The sequence below is a fragment of the Elephas maximus genome, chromosome 7 (assembly GCF_024166365.1).
Source record: "Elephas maximus indicus isolate mEleMax1 chromosome 7, mEleMax1 primary haplotype, whole genome shotgun sequence".
Classification (NCBI taxonomy): domain Eukaryota; kingdom Metazoa; phylum Chordata; class Mammalia; order Proboscidea; family Elephantidae; genus Elephas; species Elephas maximus.
In genome coordinates, this window is record NC_064825.1 from 105,294,714 (window position 1) to 105,320,793 (window position 26,080).

Genomic DNA, 26,080 nt, shown 5'->3' on the forward strand with positions numbered 1-26,080 from the left:
AACTGATACCATTCAAGGAGAATTGAAAGTGTTATGTAAGAATTTGACATAAAATTACCAAACAGTCCCTAAATTCCTTGAGAAAATTTTAAAAATAAATGCTTATTATGTTTTAAAATTTGAGAAATTTACCATATTTTATTTAATAAAAATATAGAGAGATTCTGAAAGAGATATCTTTTCCAGTCTTGGCAATGGGTACTTGACCAAGCATCCTATACCCTCACTCTGTTTAATGTATATATGTTTTTGATTTCTAGGACTGACTTTCAGATTTTGACAAACAGAAGCCATGTTATTGTCAGACAGAAATAAAAGCGTGGCCACATTCACCCTTTTGGGCTTCTCAGATTGCCCAGAACTGTTGGTTCCCCTCTTCTTGGTATTTCTGGCCACCTACAGTGTCACCGTTGTAGGGAATCTTGGGATGATTGTAATCATCAGAATTAACGCCATACTGCACACCCCCATGTACTTTTTCCTCAGCCACCTCTCATTTGTGGATTTCTGCTATTCTTCCATCGTTGCTCCAAAGATGCTGGTGAACCTAGTTGTAGAAGACAGAACCATTTCATTTTTAGGATGTGTAGTGCAATTATTTCTCTTTGGTACCTTTGTGGTGACTGAATCCTTTCTATTAGCTGTAATGGCCTATGACCGCTTTGTGGCCATTTGCAACCCTCTGCTCTACACAGTTGCCATGTCCCAGAGACGCTGCGCTATGCTGGTGGTGGGATCATATGCGTGGGGAATAGCATGTTCCTTGGTTCTGACATGCTCTGTTTTGAAATTATCTTTTCATGGTTTCAACACAATCAATCACTTCTTCTGTGAGTTCTCCTCACTTCTGTCTCTTTCTTGCTCTGATACTTCTCTTAGTCAGTTACTGCTTTTCATCGTTGTTACTTTTAATGAGGTGAGTACATTACTCATCATCCTCACTTCTTATGTGTTTATCGTTGTCACCATCTTGAAAATGCGTTCAGCCGGTGGTCGTCGTAAGGCGTTCTCTACCTGTGCCTCTCATCTGACTGCCATCACTATCTTCCATGGCACCATCCTCTTTCTCTACTGTGTGCCCAACATCAAAAACTCCAGAAGTACCATCAAAGTAACCTCTGTGTTTTACACAGTGGTGATCCCCATGTTGAATCCGTTGATCTACAGTTTGAGGAATAAGGATGTCAAGAATATACTCATCAAGATAATGGACACCAAAGTCTTTTCTCATTGAGCATACTATTTTAATAGAATTTGTCCCTAACTTTTAAGTAAACTGTGCATAAAAGACTGTCTTTAAACATACTTTTAAATATTATTGATAATATTGCACGATAGTAAGGATGTGGTTTGGTTCAAAGAAACCAAACTTGGTTTTGTCTGTTAATTGAAAGAAAAGAGCAGCAATCCCTCTCATCTTTAGTTTTAAATCTCTAAAACTGTGATACCATGAGCTAGCTCATAATCTGATAATCAAGACCAAAAGATAATTTAGATATCTTTTGGGGAACTTTTCATAATCTGAGAAAACATTAACTCCACCCGTCTTTCTTATAAGATTCCTGGAGTATAGCAGGTTCTCAACAAACACATGTTTATTGCTTACACGTATACACAAATGAAAGTAAAAATAAGACATAAGCCTTGCCTTCAAGGAATGTATAATCTAGTGGGGTGGTGGAGCATAAAGAAAGTGCTTTTGCATAAGCCCAACTATAATATTTATCCTAGATGCCTTGGGGGAAGAAAAAATTCAAATCAGTTTAGGGACATTAGACATATGTCTTCATAAAAGAGGTGCTATCTGAAATTGGCCTGGATAATGGGCAGTATTTTAGGAGACATATTTCAATGAAGAAGCCTTTTTATTCAGGAGAGACTAGAATGAGCAAACTCAAGGAAATGAGAATGTAATATTGAGTTCACCAATTTTGATTTTGTGAATATTGCATAATGTGTGTGTGAGTGTGTGTGTGTGTGGTATCTTACATACATGAATGCAAAGTAGAATAAATCTGGTCTATAACCAGAACTTGTTTTCAAAAGAGCTCCAACGTGACTGAATAATAATTTTGATAGGCTTTACCAGAGGCTTAGAAATGGATCTCAGAAAATAATTATATGCAAAAAATAGGGACAATGTATACCTGCCCTATCTGTGTGTTGTGCTATTATTTTGCCCACTCAACCATCACAAATGTTATATGTACTTTATTAATTTATTTTTATTTATATATATTTTTTGAAACATGAGCATAATTACTGAATCCTTCTCAACAGTACTCCAATCCACCATAAAGAATTCAAATTAATTATCTGGATTTGCCAAACATGTTGCACAGTAATTGCCACACAATTTTACTGTAAGTAAAATAAAAGACAGGCTGTCATTTGCATTTAGACATTTGTAATTCAGTCAATTCAAAATGTTAGATCTATCTCATTTTAACAACTCAATTTTGCTTTATTAACTTGTATGTCCTTCTCTTTATTCAATACATCTAGATTAAATTCCAAATAAAACACTAATATAGTGGGAGTCATTAGTTTATCAGGTGTTTTAGTGAGGGAGAAAAAAATAATTTGCAGGACAATTTTATATAGCTCAAGAAATTATTTGGAAGAGTCAAGTGACTTTAAACTTATGATCATTATTCTAATTTTTAATTTTCAGTTTATAGTTCAGTTCTATAGTGCCACTGGATGGCAATAGATTTCTTATGCATTAGTTGAGAAGGTATTAATTAAACAGTCATTGTACATGCAAATATAAAGACTGTAGAAACATCATCTTATGTATTGAATATCTGCTGAGATAATGGTTTTTCATTTGTTTAACTTTTCTTTCTTTGAGTTATTTACTAATTTATCTTTCATTACATATCTGACACTCATATAATTCCTAATTTATTTTGATGTTAGGTAATAATCAATATTAACCTTAAATTGAATCAATGATATGTAATCAATCCCCTTTTACAGAGAACTTTCACTTCTTTCTGTGTTGGGAAATGATAACCACATTTTGTGGTTGAAGTGACACAGCCAACTTAGCTTTTACTCTGATGAAACTGAGACCCAAGTTGAATTAACTTGGCTACAATTGTAAAAGCAACTGTTGACAGAATTACAGCAATCATTTAAGAATCCAGCTACACCAGTAAACACCTTTTCTAGCAAATACTTTCATACAATCTCATGTTCTTTCATTTTCAAATTGTGACATTCCAGGTTCATTATGGTCGATCCATTTGCCTGTAAGTTGGACATAATATGTGAGTTTTTAAATTTTTTTGTCCACATACTATTAAATTAGTTTTCTAAATGTATATACACCCTGGGAATTCAATCTGACATATAAAATATTTCATCATATGCATAAATATCAGAAAAAATGTAATCTCAATTACACATCATAATTCATTCAAACTGTATGAACAAGATCATTTTGAGCAATCAGATTTATGTTTTTCTTTCTTCTCCTGAACTCATATTTCAATTTAACTGTCCCCATAGATCCTAGTGATTAAGAGCTACAGAAGTTTGGCAGTTTAAATCCAGCAGGGGTTCCTTGGAAATCCTGTGGGGCAGTTCCACTCTGTCCTATACGATTGCTATGAATCAGAACTGACTTGATGGCAATGGGTTTGTTTGGGTATTTTAAAATGCTTTTAGTGTTATTGAAAGTTCTTTTTAAATTGTTTATTTTATAACAATACAATAATAACTACACTATTAAAGCTGTATTTGCTTTGCAAATTTAGATAAAAATATAATCAAGCTTAAAAAATATTATTGGAAATATTTTTGTCAGAAGAATAGTTTTGGATTTTTAATTTAGATGTATTAATATTTTAATGGAAGAACAAAACTTAATGTTAGAAGGCAGTACTTTCAGCATCAATTCTATTTCTATGTTTTAATAGCTGAAAATGTTGTGATAAATTGGTCATATTAAAAGCAAATGGAAATAAAAACTGTTGAAAACTATGTTGTAATAGCAATTGCACTCAACTCTTTCAACTCCATCCAAGTTATGTGCCAATTTCTCATGTTCATCTTTCATCAAAAATTATTTTTTGAAATGCTTGAAATGGAAGTAGATTGTCTTCCAGATTTTGTTGGAAGTTAATATTTTGGAAATGACTTTTCCTTTAAAATGATTTGTTACTCACTATAGTAGAATGAAAACATAGTCCAAATTTCCAAAGCCTTCCAGTACCCTTTGCAGCTGTACACATCAAGTGATTGAATCAGTTTGACCAATCCTTGAATGTAGTCACTCTTGAGAATTGTTTTGGGTAACAGAGGTGGCAAAAAGGCCAGTTCCAAGAATTTTCGAGGCTTTGATGTTTTTGTACACTCTCTGGGAACCTGGTGAAGTTGTCATATGAATAAAAACAGACTAGAGTATTGGCTAATGGGAGAAGCACAGCCCAGCTGCCCAGTCCTTCAGCCGTACCAGCTGACATCTAGCCTGCCGCCAGACTTGAGAATGAGATCCTCTGAAGTCAGCTGACTGGAGAGTGTATCCCATAAACTGAGCCAAGATCAGTCAAGCATAGATAAGATCAGCAGAACTATCCACCTGACCTGTGCAATTGTGACAAATAACAAATGTTTGTTGTTTTAATAAATACATTTTTGAGAGGTTCGTCCGTAGTAAAAGGACCTTGAATGCCTGACACAGCCATTTTACTCTCCAAGGGCTAAGCAATTCACTGTGAGAAGCACAATTGAAGATTTGCCAGCCTGACCACCCAAGGAAGAGGTGCAGTTAGACATTGGGGTGCCATCCTGGAATTGTTTCTTCTTTTGTATCTTTTTTTTTTTGTAGTTAAGTTTTTGGTAATAGTTTAGACAGCAAGTTAGGTTCCCATTTGACAATTTCCACACCAATTTTTAGTGACATTAGTTATATTTATCACAATGTGTAGACATTCCCTTTAATTGTGTTCTGTTTGTTCCAATTCCAGTACACTAGTTTCCATGCCCCCTTATCTTCTCATCTTTGATTCTGTGTAATTGTTGACCATTAGTTCTCACGTACTCTTAGTACTGATGGTTTTTCAGTAGAGAACTGATCTTATGGGTAATACGCTTTATTTTGTGTGCCTCTCTGCTATTTGGTTATATGATGACGTCATGGGGGAGGCTTGGTTACATGTTTAAAGAGAGCCCCGAGGCGACAGTCTCAGGGAGTCCTTTGTTCGCTAATGTTCCAATTTGTCTGGATTTTTTAAATAAGAATTTGTGTTCTGCTCCACATTTTTCTCCAGTTCTCTACGGGACCATCTTTTGTGACCCTGGTCAATGTTGGTAGCTGGACACCATCTTCTTCTCTGGTCTCAGGAGAGATGATGTTGTGGTTCCTATAGATTTGTTTTTTTCTTGAGTTTTTGGATGGCTTCTTAGTGTTTTGCTCCTGGAAAGTAGAAACCTGTAGTTCTGTCTTAGATGGCTGCTCACAAGCTTTTAAGACCCCAGATGCTACTCACTTCACTAGGATGCCGATTATGACTTTTGTGAGCTATGTTGTGTCAATTTACTGGATTGTTCCATGAGACTATTGTCCTAAGCTTTAAATCCAGAAACCCAACCTTTGAAAGAGTTTGATTATGTGTGTGGAGTATCCGTATTTGTGTTGTCAATGAATATATGTGCCTGTGCCCATATATTTATATTTACATATACATATAGATACTTATTTCTGTTCTTATGTATGCACACATCTCTAACTACACGTTTACCAATATGATTATACACATCCATATGTCCTTAAACATTCATTGTTACTTTGGTTTTGCTCTGCTCACTACATCCACATTTGGTGCCACACTTTCCATCACCAAAAAGAAATCAAGTCTCCAAGACCTAAAGTATATATTCCCCTCATTCCACCTATCCCCGGTAACCACAAATGAACATTGTGAACATTGGTCTCTCTACATATATAATAGTAAAAGAGGGATCATACAATATTTGTCCTTATATGCTTGACTTATTTAGTATTATTCCCTCCATGTCAATCCATGCTATGTTTTGCAACTCATCATCATTCTTTATGGTTACATCACATTCCGTTGTAAGTATATGCCACAATTTAATTATCCATTCATCCCTGATGCACGCTTCCATTGTTTTCATTTATTTGCTATTATGAATAAAGCAGCAGTGAATACAGTTGTGCATATGTCTGCTCTTGTCATTATTTTTAGGTCTTTAGGGTATATATCTAGGAAGTGGATTGCTGGATCATAGGGTAGTTCTAGTTCTAATTTTTTTTGAGAAAGCACCATACAATTTTCTATAGTGGCTGTAGCATTTTGTGGTTTCACCAGCAGTGGCCAAGTGGTCCAATCTCCACACATCCTTGCCAACATTTATTATTCTCTCTTTTTTTTTTTTCTTTTTTTTATCAGTACCATTTTGGCCAGGGTAAGATAGTATTTATTTGAGTTTTAATTTCTTTGTCTTTAAGGGCTAATGATTGTGAACATATTTTTATATGTTTGTTGGATGCTTGGATGATTTCTTTGGTGAAGGTTCTGTTCATGTCCTTTGCCCATATTTTAATTGGGTTGTTTGTCTTTTTTTGGTGAGTTTTTGTACTTTTCCATAGATTTTAGACATTAGGCCCTTGCCTTAGACTAGGTTCTCTAAAAGATAAGCAAAAACAGTAAAGCATATAAATATATATATAGAGAGAGATTTATATCAAGGAAACCGCTCATGTGGTTGTAGAGGCTGCAACGTTCCAAGTCCATGGGCCACGAGAGAGGCTTCTCCTGATGCACATAGCCACTGGGGCTGTGACGATCAATGAATCCCAGAGATCAGCAGGCAAGACTGCATGTGAACTGCTAGCTCAAGTCCCAAGAACCAGAGATCAGATGAACAGGAGCCAGCTGCAGGATCCAGAATGAACAAAAGCCCACAAACACTGCCAGAATATGCACTTATATTCAAAGCAGGCCACACACCCAAGGAAGCTCCCTTTCAAATGATTGGCTACTTAAAGGAGACCCCATCATGGAGGTGGTCACATAACATCAAATCTCATCATGGAAGTGATCACTCCATCACATGACTATCAAACCACTGAAAATCATGGCCTAGCCAAGTTGACACACAACTTTATCCATCACCACCCTCATCAGATAATTCATTTCTGAAGATTTTTTCCCGTCTATAGAGTCGCTATGAGTCAGAATCGACTCGACGGCACTGGGTTGGGTTTCTGGGTAGGTTTATTTATTCCTTTATAAAGTCTTTTGAAGAGCATAAGTTTTTAATTTTTTATGAGCTCCCTTTCATCTATTTTGTTTTCTTCTATTTGAGCATTTGTTGTAATGTTTGTTATCCTATCATTACAAAAGGTTATGTCCCAAAGTTTTCTTCCTATACTGTCTTCCAGGAATTCTATGGTTTTTAGTTTAACATTTAGATCTTTGATGAATTTTCAGGTAGTTTTTTGTATGGTGTGAGGTATGGGTTCAGTTTCATTCTTCTGCAGGTGGATATTCATTTTTGGCAGCATCATTTACTAAAAAGACTGTTTTTTACCCCCACAGAGTGGACTTTGATTTCTTGGTAAAAATCAGTTATCCATAGATGGTTGGGTTTAAATTTGAGTTCTTAATTCTGTTCTCCCCCACGTGTCTCTCAGTTTGTCATACCGTGGGGGTTTGTGTGTTGCTGAGTTGCTGGAAGCTATGCCACCGGTATTCAGATACCAGCAGGGTCACCCATGGAGGACAGGTTTCAGCTGAGCTTCCAGACTAAGACAGACTAGGAAGAAGGATGTGGCAGTCTACTTATGAAAACCATTAGCCAGTGAAAACCTTATGAATAGAAGCAGAACATTGTCTGATATAGTGCTGGAAAATGTGCCCTCCAGGTTGGAAGGCACTCAAAAGACAACCAGGGAAAAGCTGCTTCCTCAAAGTAGAGTCGACCTTAATGACATGGATGGAGTAAAGCTTTAGGGATCTTCATTTGCTGATGTGGCACAACTCAAAATGAGAAGAAGTAGCTGCAAACATTGATTAATAATCGGAACCTGGAATGTATGAAGTATGAATCTAGGAAAATTGGAAATCATCAAAAATGAAATGGAACTCATAAACATTGATATCCTAGGCCTTAGTGAACTGAAATGGACTGGTATTGGCCATTTTGAATCTGACAATCATATAGTCTACTATGCTGGGAATGACAACTCGAAGAGGAATGGTGTTGCATTCATCGCCAAAAAAGAACATTTCAAGATCCCTACTGAAGTACATTGCTGTCAGTAACAGGATAATATCCATACGACTATTATTCAAATTTACACACCAACCACTAGGGCCAAAGATGAAGAAATAGAAGACGTTTATCAGCTGCTACAGTCTGAAATTGATCCAACATGCTATCAAGATTCATTGAAAATTACCGGCGACTGGAATGCAAAAGTTGGAAACAAAGAAGAAGGATCAGTAGTTGGAAAATATGGCCTTGGTGATAGAAACAATGCTGGAGATTGAATGATAGAATTTTGAAAGACCAACGACTTCTTCATTGCAAATACTTTCTTTCACCACCATAAACGGCGACTATACACATGGACCTCGCCAGATGGAACACACAGAAATAAAGTTGACTACATGTGGAAAGAGATGATGGAAAAGCTCAATATCATCAGTCAGAAGAAGGCCAGGGGCTGACTGTGGAACAGACCATATATTGCTCATATGCTAGTTCAAGCTGAAACTGAAGAAAATCAGAGCAAGTCCACAACAGCCAAAATATGACCTTGAGTGTATCCCACCTGAATTTAGAGACCATCTGAAGAATAGATTTGATGCATTGAACACTAGTGACCCAAGACCAGATGAGTTGTGGAATGACATCAAGGACATCATCCATGAAGAAAGCAAGAGGTCACTGAAAAGACAGGAAAGAAAGAAAAGACCAAGATGGATGTCAGAGGAGAGTCTGAAACTTGCTCTTGAGCGTCTAGCAGCTAAAGGAAAAGGAAGAACTGATGAAGTAAGAGAACCAAACAGAAGATTTCAAAGGGCTTCTCGAGAAGACAAAGTATTCTAATGACATGTACAAAGAGCTAGAAATGGAAAACCAAAAGGGAAGAACACGCCTGGCGTTTCTCAAGCTGAAAGAACTGAAGAAAAAATTCAGGCCTCGAGTTGCAATAGTGAAGGATTCCATGGGGAAAATATTAAACGATGCAGGAAGCATCAAAAGAAGATGGAAGGAGTACACAGAGTCATTATACCAAAAAGAATTAGTCGATATTCAACCATTTCAAGGGGTGGCATATGATCAGGAACCGATGGTACTGAAGGAAGACGTCCAAGATGCTCTGAAGGCACTGGCAAAAAACAAGGCTCCAGGAATTGATGGAATATTAATTGAGATGTTTCAACAAACAGATGCAGCGCTGGAGGTGCTCGCTCGTTTGTGCCAAGAAATATGGAAGATAGCTTCCTGGCCAACTGACTGGAAGAGATCCATATTTATGCCTATTCCCAAGAAAGGTGATCCAACCGAATGTGGAAATTATAGAACAATATCATTAATATCACATGCAAACAAAATTTTGATGCAGATCCTTCAGAAATGGCTGCAGCAGTATATCAACAGGGAACTTCAGGCTGGTTTCAGAAGGAGACATGGAACCAGAGATATCATTGCTGATGTCAGATCAATCCTGGCTGAAAGCAGAGAATACCAGAAGGATGTTTACCTGTGTTTTATTGACTATGCAAAGGCATTCCACAGTGTGGATCATAACAAACTATGATTAATACTGCAAAGAATGGGAATTCCAGAACACTTAACTGTGCTCATGGGGAACCTTTACATAGATCAAGAGGCAGCTGTTCAAACAGAACAAGGGGATACTGATTGGTTTAAAGTAAGCAAAGGTGTGCGTCAGGGTTGTATTCTTTCACCATACCTATTTAATCTGTGTGCTGAACAAATAATACGAGAAGCTGGACTATATGAAGAAGAACGAGGCAACAGGATTGGAGAAAGATTCATTAGCAACCTGTGTTATGCAGATGACACAACCTTCCTTGGTCAAAGTGAAAGGGCTTGAAGCACTTACTAAAGCGCATCCAAGACCACAGGCTTCAGTATGAATTACGCTTCAACATGAAGAAAACAAAAATCCTCACAACTGGACCAATGAGCAACATCATGATAAATGGAGAAAAGATTGAAGTTGTCAAGGATTTCATTTTACTTGAATCCACAATCAACAGCCATGGAAGCAGCAGTCAAGAAATCAAAAGACGCCTTGCATTGGGCAAAGGACCTCTTCAAAGTGTTGAAAAGCAAAGATGTCACCCTGAAGACTAAGGTGCGCCTGACTCAAGCCGTGGTATTTTCAATCCCATCATACGCATGTGAAAGCTGGACAATGAATAAGGAAGACCGAACAAGAGTTGATGCCTTTGAATTGTGCGGTTGGTGAAGAATATTGAATATACCATGGACTGACAAAAGAAAGAACAAACCTGTCTTGGAAGAAGCAGGGCCAGAATTCTCCTTAGAGACAAGGATGGCAAGACTGCGTCTTACATACTTTGGACATGTTGTCAGAAGGGATCAGTCCCTGGAGAAGGACATCATGCTTGGCAGAGTACAGGGTCAGCAGAAAAGACAAAGACCCTCAACGAGGTGGATTGACACAGTGGCAGCAACAATGAGCTCAAGTATAACAGTCATTGTAAGGATGGCGCAAGACTGGGCAGTGTTTCATTCTGTTTTGCGTAGGGTCGCTATGATTCAGAACCGACTCGATGACACCTAACAACAACAACAACAATTCTATTCTATGGGTCTGTGTGTCTATCATTGAACCAGTACCAGGCTGTTTTGATTATAGTGGTTGTACACTACCTTTTGATATCAGAGAGTGTGTGGCCTCCTGCTTTGTTCTTTTTCTTTGCATTGTTTTGGCTATTTGAGGTTTCTTTCCTTTCCACACGAAGTTGGTTACTAGTTATTCCATTTAAGTGAAGAACGTTGTTGGGATTTGTATTGGGATTGAATTGTGTCCGTAGATCGCTTTAGGTAGAATTGACATTTTCAGTTGAATCTTTCCAATCCATGAGCATGGAATTTCTTTCCATTTTTGTAGGTCTTTACAATCTATTGTAATAATGTTTTATAATTATCATTGTGTAAGTCTTTTATGTCTTTCTTTAGGTTAATTCCCAGGTATTTTATTGACTTGATACTATTGCAAATTGTTTTGTTTTCTTATTTCATTTTTCAGAGTTGTCTTTGTTAGTATAGAGGAACCCAAGTCATTTTTACACGTTGATCTTGTACCCTGCAGTTTTGCTAAATCCTTCTATTAATTCTGGCAGGTTTTTTTTTTTTTTTTAATGGAATCTTTAGGGTCTTGTATGTATAGGATCATGTCATCTGCAAATACAGATCATTTTACTTCTTCCTTTCTGATTTGGATACAATTATTTCTCTTTCTTTTCCTGTTGCTCTGGCTAGGACTTCCAGTACAATGATGAATAAGAGTGGTGATAATGGGCATCCTTGTTTCATTCTCATTCTAAACAGAAGATTCTAAGTCTTTCTCCTTTTACTATAAGGTTGACTTCTGTTTTTGCATATATTGCATATGTCCTTAATCATGTTGAGAAATTTTTCTTCTATTCCTATTTTGCCGAAAGTTTTTATCAGGAAAACGTTGTTGAATTTTTATCAAATGCCTTTTCTGCATTAACTGGTATGATCATGTCATTCTTTTCCTTTGTTTTGCTTACACAGGAGATTGTACTGATTGATTTTCTAATGTTGAACCACCCTTGTAATCCTGGTATGAAACCCACTTAATCATGGTAATTTTTAGTCTCTTGGCTAGAATTCACGGAAAAAATTGGTTACATGTACATAAAGGATATTGGTGTGTATCGTGTGTGTGATGTCTTTGACTGGCTTAGGTATCAGAGTTATGCTGGCTTCACAGAAAGAAATTGGAGAAATTAGTAGTGTTCTTTCCTCTTCTATATTTTTGAAAAGATTAAGTAGGATTGATGTCAACTCTTCTTTGAATGTTTGGTAGTGTTCCATCTGGTCATGGGCTTTTTTTTTTCCCCCTTTTTTAGTAGTGTCTTCTATCTCTTCTTTGTAATGGGTCTGTTTAAAATTTCTACCTCTCTGTGTTAGTTTGGGTAGGTAGTGCTTTTCTAAGAATTTGTCTCTTTCATCTATATTTTCAAATCTCTTGGAGTACATTTTTTCATAGTAGTTAGTTATGATCTTCTTTATCTCTGTTGGGTCAGTTATAATGTCATCAGTTTCTTTTCTTCATTTGGTTATCTGACCATTTTTTTAATCTAGTGTTTTGTCTATTTTATTAATTCTTTGCATATGCCCTTAAGAAACCATCTTCTTCTCGACAACTAAGAACCCAAGAGACAGAAAGGGCCACTTGAACCAGAGACCTACAATATCCTGAGACCAGAAGAACTAGTTGGTGCCCGGCCACAATCGATGTCTGCCCTGTCAGGGAACACAACAGACAACTCCTGAGGGAGCAGGAGACCAATGGGATGCAGACCCCAAATTCTCATTAAAAGACCACACCTAATGGTATGATTGCGACTAGAGGAATCCCAGAGACAATGCTCCCCAGAACTTCTGATGGCACAGGACAGGAACCATCCCCGAAGACAAATCATCAGGCATGAAAAGGACTGGTCAGTGGGGGGGAGAGAGATACTGATGAAGAGTGAGCTAATTAAATCAGGTGGACACAGGAGAGTGTGTTGGCAACTCTTGACTGGAGGGGGGATGGGAAGATAGAGAGAGAGGGAAGAAGGTAAAATTGGCACGAAACGAGAGACTGTAAGGGCTGACTCAATAGGGGGAGAGCAAGTGGGAGAAGGGAGTAAGATGTATGTAAACCTACATGTGACAGACTGATTGGAATGGTAAATGTTCACTTGAAGCTTAAAAAAAAAAAAAAAAAAAAAGAAACCATCTTCTGGTTTAGTCAATTCTTTTTGATGTTCTTCTATTTCATTTATATCTACCCTGATCTTAATTCTTTTCCTTTTTTCTGGTTGCCTTTGACTTCTTTTGAGCTTCCTTTTCTATTTGTTCGGTTCTCAGTTTAAGTTAATGATTTTGGATCATTCTTTTTTAATGTATTTATTGCTATAAATGTCCTTATGAGTACTACTTTAACTGTGTACCAAAAAGTTTTGATATTTTGAGTGTTATTTTCATATGACTTTAATAAAACTTATTTATTTTGATTTGTTGTGATTGAAAATATACAGAGGAGAACATACAACAGTTCAACAGTTTCTATATGTACAGTTCAGGCATTGTCATGGATTGAATTGTGTCCCCCAAAATTGTGTGTGAACTTGGCTAGGCAATGATTGCCACAATTGTGTGAGGGTCCAAAATTTTGTCATATGATGTGATTTTCCTATGTGTTGTAAGTTCTACCTTTATGATGTTAATGAGCAAGTTTAAAGGCAGTTATGTTAATGAGGCAGGACTCAAGCTCCAATATTAGATTGTGCCTTGAGTCAATCTTTTTTGAGATATAAAAGAGAGAAGCAAGCAGAGAGACAGAAGGAGCTCAAATCACCAAGAAAGTATTGCCAGGAGCAGAATGCATCCTTTTGACTGAGGGTCACTGAGCCGAAAAGCAACTAGGCCAGAAGAAGATTGATGACAACAGAGCCAACAGAGAGAGAATATCTTCCCTGGAGCTGGCACCATGAATTCTGACTCTAGCCTCCTAAACCATGAGAGAATAAATTTGTCTTAATTAAAGCCATCCACTTGTGGTATTTTTGTTATAGCAGCACTAGAAAATTAAGAATTTGGTACTGAGAGTAGGGTGCTTCTCTAACAGATACCTAAAATGTGGAAGCTATTTGGAAACTGTGAATGGGTAGAGGCTGGAAGATTTTTGAAGTCCCTAGTAGTAAAAGTCTAGGTTGCCTTAAAGGGACTGTTGTTAGGATTATGGAAGTCAAGACAATTCTGCTGAGGACTCAGAAGGAAATGAGGAGAGCTGTTACACTGGAGATGGTGCAAATGTTGAGAAACAGTAGCAGACTCAGGAGACTGGTGAGAGACAGCATTGGAGCTGACCCGAGGAATGAAAGAGCTGAGTGTCTTTGCACTGTAGGCGTTCTGGAAGAATGAGGTGCCATTGGCCACTTATTGGTGAAGCTAGGTTTACTAACCTATGGAGCAAGAAAGCTAAGAGCCTTCCCAAGGTTATAGGCAGAGTGAGGTGACTAATGGCAATTACTGGTGGAGCTAAAGAGCTTTGGAACACCTGCCATAGCAGGGAAGATGCAGGTGGCAAGGCCTGAGAGGCTGAGAGGCCAAGGAACCATGGAAGCGGAAGCTGAAAAGACTAGGAAAATAGGAAGCAGAGCTGGCTCTGTTTCAAAGAGTAGGTCCACCACTTCTGGAGCTTCTAAGCATAGGGCCACAGATTTCTAGGTATCAAAGAGTCATATCTTGATCAGCTTGGTGCCGTTCATGAGTATCAGTGGGATAGGGCCAGGTCTACTGCTCAAAGCTGAGGGGATGAGGCTGCCATGCACACGGGGCAGAAGAATGGCAGCGCCTGCTGGGGCAGACTTGGCAGGGTTACGACTCAGAGGTGCTAGGAAAATGTGGCTACCCATATCCAAGGGAGTAGCTTTGTCTTTTTGGTGGGCTTGGAAAGTGGAGCTGAAACCTAGAGCCAAGGGGCCTCCACACAGAATCTGGATAGTATGGCCAGCACCAAGATTCTGGAGGGCAGGGTGATTGCCTAAATGGTCTCAGAGAATAGAGAAAAATTTTTAGAACTTGGGAGCTAATGCAAGGTGTTCTGCTGACTTGTGTGGTACCTGTTATTCCTTTTTCTGTCCAATTTCTTCCATTTGTAATGGAAATGTCTAGCTTGTGCCTGTTCCACCACTGTACTTTGGAAGTAGATAACTTGTGTATTTGATTTTACAGATGAACAGGAATTTTTGGATTTTGGACTTGGCATTGATTTAAGACTTCTCCTATGATCTGAGGGGGAGTACGTGTTTTACATGTGGCAAGGACATGAATTTGTGGGAACAAATTGGTGGAATGTCATGAACTGAATAGTGTGCCCCAAAAATGTGTGTCAAATTGGCTAGGCCATGATTGCCAGTTTCGTGTGATGGCCCACCATTATGTCATCTGATGTGATTTTTCTATGTGTTGTAAATCCTACCTCTATGATATTAATGGGGCAAGATTAGGGGCAGTTACGTTAATGAGGCATTACTCAGTCTACCAGATTAGGTTGTTTCTTGAGTCAATCGCTTTTGAGGCATAAAAGAAAGAAGCAGGGAGACAGAAAGACTTAAAACTATCAAGAAATCAGTGTCATGAGCAGAGCACATCCTTTGGACCTGGAGATCCTGAGCTGAAGCTCTCCTAGAACAGAAGACTGATTACAAGGATCTTCCACCAGAGCCTACAAAATGAGAAAGACTTCCCCTGGAGCTAGCACCTTGAATTTGAACTTCTAGCCTCCTAAACTGTGAGAGAATAAATTTCTTTTGTTAAAGCCATCCACTTGTGGTGTTTCTGCTATAACAGCACTAGGTAACTAAGACAGACATTGATTACATTCTTTGAAATATGCAACCATTCTCATTTTCTTTGTTTTTCCTCCCTTACTAACAAACTTACCACCCCCTAAGATTCCTATGTAATCTTTTGTGTTGCTGTTGTCACTTTGATTCAATATAGATAGTTCTTAAAAAAAGCATAATCTCAAGGAAAACTTTTTTTAATAGTTAAACTAAACTATTGTTTGGTTTTGAGAAGACTTTAGGGGATCTTTTGGTCTTAAGGTTTATAAATTATCTCAGGGTTATAGTTCTGGTGTTCATTCAGCCTACAAGGCTTCAGAAAATCTGGAGTCCATGAGAATTTAAAATTCTGCCCTAAATTTTCCCCCTTTTGATCAGAATTTTTCTAAAGAATTTTTGATTAAAATGTTCAGCAATAGTAGCCAGAAACCAACCAGTTTTTTCTAGTCTCATGGCAAGGGAGGCAGTTGTTCAAGGAAGCAATTAGCCACAGATTCCATTTCTTTCTCCTTTTTCTTATTTTCCTTCTTCTTCTATTATTCTAGATAAAAAGAGACCAATCATGGCTTGGAAGGCCACTTGCCTGTTTTTTATATCGTAGGCACTGTGCACCAAGCCAGGGAGTAGAATGGAAACATGAAACACGTCATTTGGCCAATTAACTGAAATCTCCCTTTGTATCCATGACCCTACATCCCCAAAAAAAGGAATCAAATCCTATGAATTTTCATTTGTATATAATCAGCCTCAGCAGCTACTCTTTTTTTTTTTTTTTGTCATTGTTGTAAATGTATCTATTGCAGAACTTTTGCCAATTCAATTTTTTACAGGTGTACAACTTATCGAGAGCAATTACAATAATCGGCTGTACAAATTTACCATTCGTCAAGAGATATTTCCATCACCATTAACCGTTTTCCCATCCCTCCCTCACCTGGTAATCACTAATAAACTTTGCTTTCTATGCATTTGTCTTTTCTTGTCTTTTTACTTAGTAGAGGTAATGCAGTATTTGTCCTTTTGTGATTGACTGATTTCATACAGCTTAATGTCTTCCAGCTGCACCCATATTGTAGCATGTATCAAGACATTATTTCTCCTTCTGACTGATATTCTATTGTATTTTGTGTGTCTCTTGATCTGTTAATGGACAATTAGTTTGCTTCCACCTCTTGCTTATTATGACTATTGCTGCAATGAATACTGCTGTACAAGTCTCTACTTTCAAGTCTTTTGGGTATACACCTAGGAGTGGAATTGCTAGGTCATATGATAGTTCTAGTTTCAGTTGTTTGAGGAACCACCACACCGTTATCTACAAAGGCTGTACAATTTCACATTTCCACCGGTAATGGATAAAGTTTCCAGTTTTCCCATAACCTTGCCAATATTTGCTTTTTTTTTTTTTTTATATTAGCCATCTTAAACCAAAAACCAAACCTGTTGCTGTATAGTCAGTTCTGACTCAAAATGACCCTATAAGACAGGTACAAATGCACCATCATTTCCAAGGATAGACTGGTGGATTCAAACTGCTGAACTCATGGTTAGCAGTCAAGCTGCTAACCACTTCACCAACAGGACTCCATTAGCAATCTTAGTGGGAATGAAATTATATCTCATATTGTTTTTGATTTGTATCTCTGTGATGACTAATGACATCAAGCATCTTTTCATGTGTTTGGTGGCCATTTGGCAAAATGTCTACTCACATCCTTTGGTGGTGGTGTGCTTAATTAATGAATTTATTTTTATTCAACTTAATAGTATATTTGACAAAGCAATGAGTTGGTAGTGTTTTGTTGCTAACCAAAGTTATTTTGATAATAATTATTTTGGAATGAACTAATTCCAAAACCTTGGCATCGGGCTTGTAATAAACCTGTATCAAGAAGGCTAGTGTATTCTAGGAGACACAATGCCTTGTCTCTTTATTGCCTGTCTGAACAAATACACTGAATTCTATTTCATCTTAGGATGCTTGTAAATGGATCTGCTTAAACTATCACCCACAAGATCAATAAATTTTATGACTGAGTGTGTTGTCTTCTCTCTCAATTAAATGTGGGCAATAAAGATATTGAGAGGATGATGCCAACACACTATAGAAAGAGGTTTTTCTTATTTCTTAATTCATATGGCATTGAATGACTTGCATTTAAAGTTATTTCTGTTTTGTGTCACTGGTGGTTTTCAAATATGTGGAGGAGAGAGAGAGTCTCTGTTGGGAGACACAGAAGATGTGCTGTGTGGGAAAAGGGGAATAAATTTTTTGACAATTTTGTTCCTTGGGTTCTGTGAATTCTATGAATGAGATGCCTTGCAATTGAAACAATCAGATCATGTTGAAAAGGAGAGGTGAAAAGAATCATATCATTGCATACATGAAGATACAGAGGCCCAAGGAATTCCTGATTTAGAGAAATTTCACATAACCAGAAATGACTCATTTAGGACAGAAACTTAGCTCTTTTGACTCTAATTCTACTGTACTTTGGCCCTATTATCTCTGAGGCTGTTTGTCTGAGAGGTCATGAATATTAAATTGCCTTTCAGAATGGACAATCTCTGAAGCCATTTCAATATTCCTAGATTATACTTAAATATTAGTTACTCAAAAGTATCATTACTGGTAGTATCAGGTCTGGAAATATTTTTAAGATTTGCTCTGTTTAGTTCACATTTATTAGGACCAGGATGAGTGTAATACAAAATTCATCTGGGATTCTCAAGGAGTCATAATATAATACTTCTGCTTTAATGTTCATACAAATTGAATAAACAATCACAGATATTCAGGAAAAAAAAGACAAAAAAATCAAATTAGAATAGGTGGCTAATCCTGTTGATGTTATTGGATGCTATAGAGTCAGTTGCCACTCACAGCGACACCATGCATAACAGAATGAAACACTGCTCAGACCTGTGCCATCCTCACAATTGTTGCTATGCTTGAGCCCATTGTTGCAGCCACTGTGTCAGTCCATCTCCTTGAGGGTCTCCCTTTTTTTCACTGACCCTGTACTTTTACCAAGCATGATGTCCTTCTCCAGGGACTGATCCCTTCTGATAATATGTCCAAAGTATGTGAGACATAATCTCACCATCTTTGCTTCTAAGGAGCATTCTGGTTGTACTTCTTCTAAGACAGATTTTTTCCTTCTTTTGGCAGCCCATGGTATATTCGATTTTCTTCACCAACACCACAATTCAAAAGCATCAATTCTTCTTTTGTCTTCCTTATTCATTGTTCAGCTTTCATATGCATATTGAGACGATTGAAAACACCATGGCTTGGGTCAGTCCACCTTAGTCTTCAAGTTGACATCTTTGCTTTTCAACACTTTAAAGAGGTCCTGTGCAGCAGATTCGTCCAATGCAATGTGTCTTTTGATTTCTTGACTGCTGCTTCCATGGGTGTTGATTGTGTATCCAAGTAAAATGAAATCCTTGACAACTCCAATCTTTTCTCCATTTATCATGCTGTTACTTATTGGTCCATTTGTGAGGATTTTTTTCTTTTATGTTGAGGTACAATCCATACTGAAGGCTGTGATCTCTGACCTTCATCAGTAAGTGCTTCAAGTCCTCTTTATTTTCAGCAAGCACAACAAACTGACAGATGCATGGGGTAAACAGGCTAATCCTACATAGTTTAAAATAAATTTTAAAATGCCTTTGGAGTCACTGTGAATCAGAATTGACTCAACAACAATGGGTTTGTATTTCTTTGGTTTTATTATTAAGATCGTGTATTATTGGGACACATGGATGTTAAAAAGCCAAATGGGCATCTTTCCTTAGCCATATGAGTAAGAGATAACATTGGATCTCTTTCTTGCCCACACACCAAAACAGGTTCTGAAAACAAAGTTTTTTTTTTTTAATTTAAATTACATACATATACAGAAACTTCAAAGCAAAAACAAAAGAACATAACTTAAAATGACAATTAAACTGAGTAAAAAAATTGCCACTTATGTCACATAGAATGGAAGAGGAACAACAATTAGTCCTGTAGAAAAATGGACATAAGTTATGGTTAAAAAGTTCTCATTAAATGAATACAAACAGCTCTAAAAGGTATGAAGAGTTGTTCAATCAGACTCATAATAATAGAAACACAAATGAAAACTACCATGAGATGTCATATCTCACCTATCAGAACGGCACATAGTAATAAGTCAATTAATATTTGATAATTGTGTCTCCAATAGATGCATATTCTTGATAAATATGGGAAAGTATTGGAGTGTTCAGGAGACTGGGAAAGAAGACTTTAAAATATAAATTGTTTCATATAAAATGTTCCTAATGATACTATAATTTTTCTCTAGGTTTTCTAGTACAGCTGAGAAAGGTAGTTAATTTTAATTTTTTGACTTTCGTCCTCTAGAGAACGGGGCAACAGAGAGTCTCTAGGGTTCATGTCCCAAGGTTGTGACTACAAATATAAGGTGCATATACTTGATTCCCAACCAAGTTTACCAGAGGCAGGAGAGCCCTTCTCTTTGCCATCAGCAGGTTTGTTTTTAAGATTTTAAAGACAAAGACTTTAACGTCATTATAGGGTACCTAGAAAGCAACCTGAAAATGGGAAAACTTAATCTTTAGATGTTCTTGAGGACCACTGAGCCATTGCAAAAGGTACTATTTTGTGAAAGGTACATATCTGAAAATGCAAAGAACAGGATGTACACCCTTTATGCCCAGCTTTGCATAGAGGATCTGGTTCATCAGAGCTCCTTAATTATAATGACCTAGATGACAGGTACCTGAAGTGGGGGAATAGGAGCACCTTGAGTTTCGGAATGTGTATTTTCTCACTTTGGTAAATTTTCGGTGCAGATGCGAAGGTAGAATAAACAAGTATTTATGCAGAGTGGAATAATCAAAGATTGCATAGAATCTTTACTAAGAAAAATCTATCTCTGTATTAATCTGTCTACCAGTCTTTAGCTTTAATTAAGGTTACAAAACAAAAAGCAGGGAATACATTAGCCCCTAGAGATTAAAAGAACAATAAAAAGGGAGGAAATTATAGGGAAGAAGATTTTAGCTATCCCATTTCCTGGACTAAATGAGAGAATAAATTTATCATCAATTTAATATCAACATGGGACAGAGAAGAGCCATTACATTAAACACACACTTGATTAAAGTCAATTTTTAAATGCCTTAGATATGTGAAACATGGTGTTAAAAAAAACTGTGATAATTAAAATGACTAGTTGTGCTATAGGTTGCCTTTTGAGGTTGTCTTCAACACTCAGATTTGTACAGGAACAGGGTAGGGCCATTGAGGGTCTCAGTCTAGCACATGACCTGACATCTTTATTTCTGGGTCATATGAAAACGATTTGCTGGGTATCAGAATCAAAAATAAACTTACCGGAAATCACAGAGAAAGAGTTTCCCAGTACGTTGGGTTCTGAGAGGTAGTGGGCACCTATTCTAGAAATACAATCATTCTTTTGAGTTAATGTTTTCTCATGAAATGACTTAATTGTGCACTACTACTCCACGAAGCCCTGGTGGTGCAGTGATTAAGAGCTCAACTGCAAACTGAAATGTTGGAACATCAAGTCCACCAACTCCTCTTTGGAAACCCTGCGGGGAAGTTCTACTCTGTCTTATAGGGTCAGTGTGAGTCGGAATCGAATCAGTGGCAACAGATTTTTTTTTTTTAGTCCATTTTTCAAATTCTTATACATGCATCAGACATGGAGAGAATGAGTATCCTAGGCATGTTGAAAGAAGAGAAATGAGTAGGAAAGACATTGGAAAAGGGAATTTCTAAGTCAAAGTGTCTTTAGTTATTCCTGGTGTGTAACTTGTTGCCTTTGAGTTGATTCCAACTCATATAGGTCAGAGTAGAACTGCTCCATAGTGTTTCCAAGGAGCCCCTGGTGGATTCGATCTGCTGACCTTTTGATTAGCAGCCAAGCTCTTAATCACTGAGCCACTAGGGCCCCTCCTGGTGTGTAACATCTCTAAGTCGCATTCTTCTGTGTTTCGTCTGGATGCTGCCCTCAAGTATATCTCTGTGGCACATAACAGTGTCTTTGGAATATTTTCCATAGTTTCACAGTCTCTAGTTTGCTCTAAATTAAAGGGGGTGAGCATTAACAAAGTAAATGTATTAGTAGATAGATATATAAGATGGACCAGTGTCTAGGGTAGAGAAATAGATACATAGCTGGGGATCATAGACTGGTTTTTATCTTCATGTCACTGTGAAAGCCAAGGCTTCTTCTGGCTTCTGTTATGTTGCCTCTAGAATAAGAATGTAGACCAGATAATCTTTATCATCTGTTCTAATTTTTTTTTTTATTTATTCCTCAAGAAATGAGGAAGAATTGAATACTAGGACTCCTTTGATTTGGAGAACATTAAAAAAAAAAATGTCAACGGGTCAACTTGGAATCATGGTGAGCCCATGTGTAAGAGTAGAGGTGTGCCCCAAAAAGTTTTCAATGGCTGATTTTTCAAAAGTAGATCACCAGTTGTTTTCTCAGTGGTTCCTCTAGGTTTTTTTTTTTTTTTTCCTCTAGGTGGACTAGAACCTCCAAACTTTTGGTTTCCTGCTGTATGCATTAAGCATTGGCACCACACAGGCTATTAAAAAATAATCAAGATTTATTTCAATATCAGATTTACTGTGTCAGAACAAAAAGCAAAGTTTAGAGTACTCTACAAAATTAACAATAAAAACACAAATGGGAAGTGTTAAGGCTGTCTATTGTTTATATGCACGGTGTATAAATGTGAAATAACAAATAAAATAATTTAGACTTTCCTATTTTTTATTATTGACTGTAGAGCTGACATAACCTGTCACTGCCTCAGGCTAAGCTTGTCTTTTATGAACATAAAACATTGAAGGAGGACTGGAAGTGTTATGTGAAAATTTTATTTAAAATTATCATATAATCTTTAAATCTCATTTTTATATATTTGTAAGTACTAAAAATTAAAGTTGAGAACTTAAGCAAAATTCAGTTTAATGGTTTTATTTGTTTTTCTTAAGAAAATTAAAAAAAAAGAATGGTTATCATGTTTTAAAATTTTAGAAGTTTATCAGACCTTGGAGCCCTGTTGGTGCAGTGGTTAAAAGCTACATACAGCATGCTACAGCTGGTAACCAAAAAAGTCAGCAGTTCCAATCCATCATCCACTGCTTGAAAACAATACGGGACAAAAAAAAAAAAAAAAGGCCCATTGCTGTCTAGTCCATTCTGACCCAGAGCGGCCGTATAGGATAGAGTAGAACTGTCCCATAAGATCTCCACCGAGCAGATGGTGGATTTGAACTGCCAATCTTTTGGTTAGGCATCAAAAGCTTAACCACTGACATACCTTGGTTAATAAACAAAAACAGAGATTTTGAAAAACATATCTTTTCCAGTTTTGGCAAGGGATAGGTGACTAAGCTTCCTATATCCTTACTCTCTTTAATATATATGTATATTTTCATTTCCAGGACTGACTTTCAGATTTTGACAAACAGAAGCCATGTTATTGTCGCAGAGAAATAAAAGCGGGGCCACGTTCACCCTTTTAGGTTTCTCAGATTACCCAGAACTGCAGGTTCCTCTTTTCTTGGTATTTCTGGCCATCTACAGTGTCACTGTTGTAGGGAATCTTGGAATGATTATAATCATTAAAATTAATCCCACACTGCACACCCCCATGTACTTTTTCCTCAGCCACCTCTCATTTGTGGATTTCTGCTATTCTTCCATCGTTGCTCCCAAAATGCTGGGGAACTTAGTTGTAGAAGACAGAACCATTTCATTTTTAGGATATGTAGTTCAATTCTTTTTCTTTTGTACCTTTGTGGTGACTGAAATCTTTTTATTAGCTGTAATGGCCTATGACCGCTTTGTGGCTATTTGCAACCCTCTGCTCTACACAGTTGCCATGTCCCAGCGACTCTGTGCTATGCTGGTGGTCGGATCATATGCATGGGGAGTAGGGTGTTCCTTGATACTCACATGCTCTGCTTTGAAATTATCTTTTCATGGTCCCAACACAATCAATCACTTCTTCTGTGAGTTCTCCTCACTTCTGTCTCTTTCTTGCTCTGGTACTTCTCTCAGCCAGTTGCTGCTTTTCATCGTTGTTACTTTTAATGAGGTGAGTACATTACTCATCATCCTCACTTCTTATGTGTTTATCGTTGTCACCATCTTAAAAATGCGTTCAGTCAGTGGTCGTCGTAAGGCGTTCTCTACCTGTGCCTCTCATCTGTCTGCTATCACTATCTTCCATGGCACCATCCTCTTCCTCTACTGTGTGCCCAACTCCAAAAACTCCAGGCACACCATCAAAGTAGCCTCTGTGTTTTACACAGTGGTGATCCCCATGCTGAATCCCTTGACCTACAGCCTGAGGAATAAGGATGTCAAGAATACAGTCAGCAAGATAATGGACACTAAAATCTTTTCTCGTTGCATGTTTTTTTAGTAGGATTTTTCCCTAACTTGTAAGTAAGGGGTGTCCATAAAGATGGTTTCTAAAGATACCAATAAAATTAATAGTTAATATTGTACAGTGGTGAGGAAGTGAGTTTTTGGTTCAAAGATGTTAAACTTGGTTTTGTCTCTTAATTTCAGGAAAAGACCAGCAATCTATCCATTTTTAGTTTTAAATCTATGAAATTGTGATAATATGAGGTAACTCATAATCTGATAGTGAAGGCCAAAAGGTAATATAGATATCATCTGAGACACTTTGCTTAATTGAATAAACATTAATTCCATCCTTCTTTCTTATAGGATACCTGGAGTATAGTAGTTTCTCAATAAACACATTTTGTTGTTGTTATTTGTTTTTTTCTTGGAAGTCTACAAATTATAGTAAATATAAGACCTAGGCCTTGCCCTCATAGAATATGTAACCTCATGGTGATGCTGGGCAATAAAGAAATTGCCTATGGCAGACTATGGTAAGTATCATGGAAGGTTTGGGGCAAGGAATAGTTTGAATCCATTCAAGAACATTAGAAATACCTCTTCATTAAAGAGGTATTATTTGAAGTTGGCCTGGAAAAAAGGCAGGATTTTAGAAGACATATTTCAGTGAAGAATCAGTGAACAAGGCATTTTATTCAGGAGAGACTAGAACAAACAAACTCAAGGAAATGAGAATATAATATTAAGTCAATCAGTTATACAGTGAATGCTGTATAATGTGTGTGTGTCTATCTGTGTGTGTGTGTATGTGATATATTATGTACAGGTTACTTTGGCATGTATGCAAAGTTCAGTAAATATAGTCTATATCCTGAACTTGTTTTCAAAGGAGCTCCTGTGAGACAGAATAAGTGTGATAGGCTGCTCCGGAGGCATAGAATTGGATCTCAGAAAACCAGCATATGCAAAAGATAGGGACAATGAATGCCTTCCCAATCTGTTTTTCATGCTATTATTTTGGCCACCCAGCCATCACAAATATTATATATACTTCATTTATTCATTTGTGTATGTATTTTTGGATCACAGACATAATTACTGAATCCTTCTCAATAGAAATCTCACCCATTATAAAAAAAAAAAAAATCAAAAACAGTATTTGGAGTTGGGAAACATGTGTCATAGTAATTGCCTACATAAACTTATTCAAAATAACATGAAAGAGCTGCAGTCTTTTGCATCTAGACATATATAATTCAGCAAATTAAAATTATTAGGTATATCTTTTTTTAATAATTTTTCTTGACTAACTTGCACTTTCTTCTCCTTTCTCTATTCAACAAGTCTAGATAAAATTCCAAATAAAACAGCAATATAGTGGGAGAAACAGGTGTTTTAGTGAGGGAGAAAAAATTACTTTGTAGAATAATTTTATATGGCTCAAGAAATTGTTTGGAAGAGCCATGTGATTTTGAACTTACGATCATTATTTAAGTTTTTAATGTTTAGTTCTTATGCATTTTTTGTAAGAAATTCATTAATTGTTATTTTTTGTTTCCTTGATTAGTGCCAGTATTGTTCAGGTGCGATGATATTTCATTGCAGTTTTGATTTGTGTTTCTCTAATGGCTGATGGTCTCGAGCATTTCCTCATGTGTCTGTTAGTCGCCTAAATGTCTTCTTTACTGAAGTGTCTCTGTTCATGTCCTTTGTCCATTTTTTAATTGGGTTATTCATCTTTTTGTTGTTGAGGTATTAAAATATTGTATACATTTTAGAGATAAGACCCTTGTCAGATACGTAATAGCCAATTTTTCTTTTTTATTTCACAATCTGTAGATTCTCTTTTTACTCTTTTGATGAGCCTAAGTGTTTAATTGTTAGGTGTTCCCAGTTGTCTGGTTTATCTTCTGGTGTTTTTGCATTATTAGTTATGATTTGTACTGTATTTATGGCATGTAATAGGGCTCCTAGCATTGTCCCTGTTTTTTCTTCCATGATGTGCATCATTTTACATTTTATATTTATTTA

The 26,080-nt window shown here is 37.0% G+C and overlaps 2 protein-coding genes across 2 annotated transcripts; both read left to right on the plus strand.

Moving 5' to 3' along the window:
* The first annotated feature begins 292 nt into the window (after positions 1–292).
* On the plus strand, positions 293–1,234 carry LOC126079808 (olfactory receptor 5D18-like). Its single transcript, XM_049891180.1, has one exon. The coding sequence runs from the start codon at positions 293–295 to the stop codon at positions 1,232–1,234; it is 942 nt and encodes a 313-aa protein (XP_049747137.1).
* Positions 1,235–23,147: 21,913 nt separating this feature from the next.
* On the plus strand, positions 23,148–24,101 carry LOC126080192 (olfactory receptor 5D18). The gene has a single exon (XM_049891463.1). It carries the CDS (start codon positions 23,148–23,150, stop codon positions 24,099–24,101), a length of 954 nt encoding a protein of 317 aa, XP_049747420.1.
* The last annotated feature ends 1,979 nt before the right edge of the window (positions 24,102–26,080 follow it).

Coding starts and splice junctions, on each gene's coding strand:
- LOC126079808 (XM_049891180.1), top strand. CDS start 293: ATGTTATTGTCAGACAGAAATAAAAGCGTGGCCACATTCACCCTTTTG.
- LOC126080192 (XM_049891463.1), top strand. CDS start 23,148: ATGTTATTGTCGCAGAGAAATAAAAGCGGGGCCACGTTCACCCTTTTA.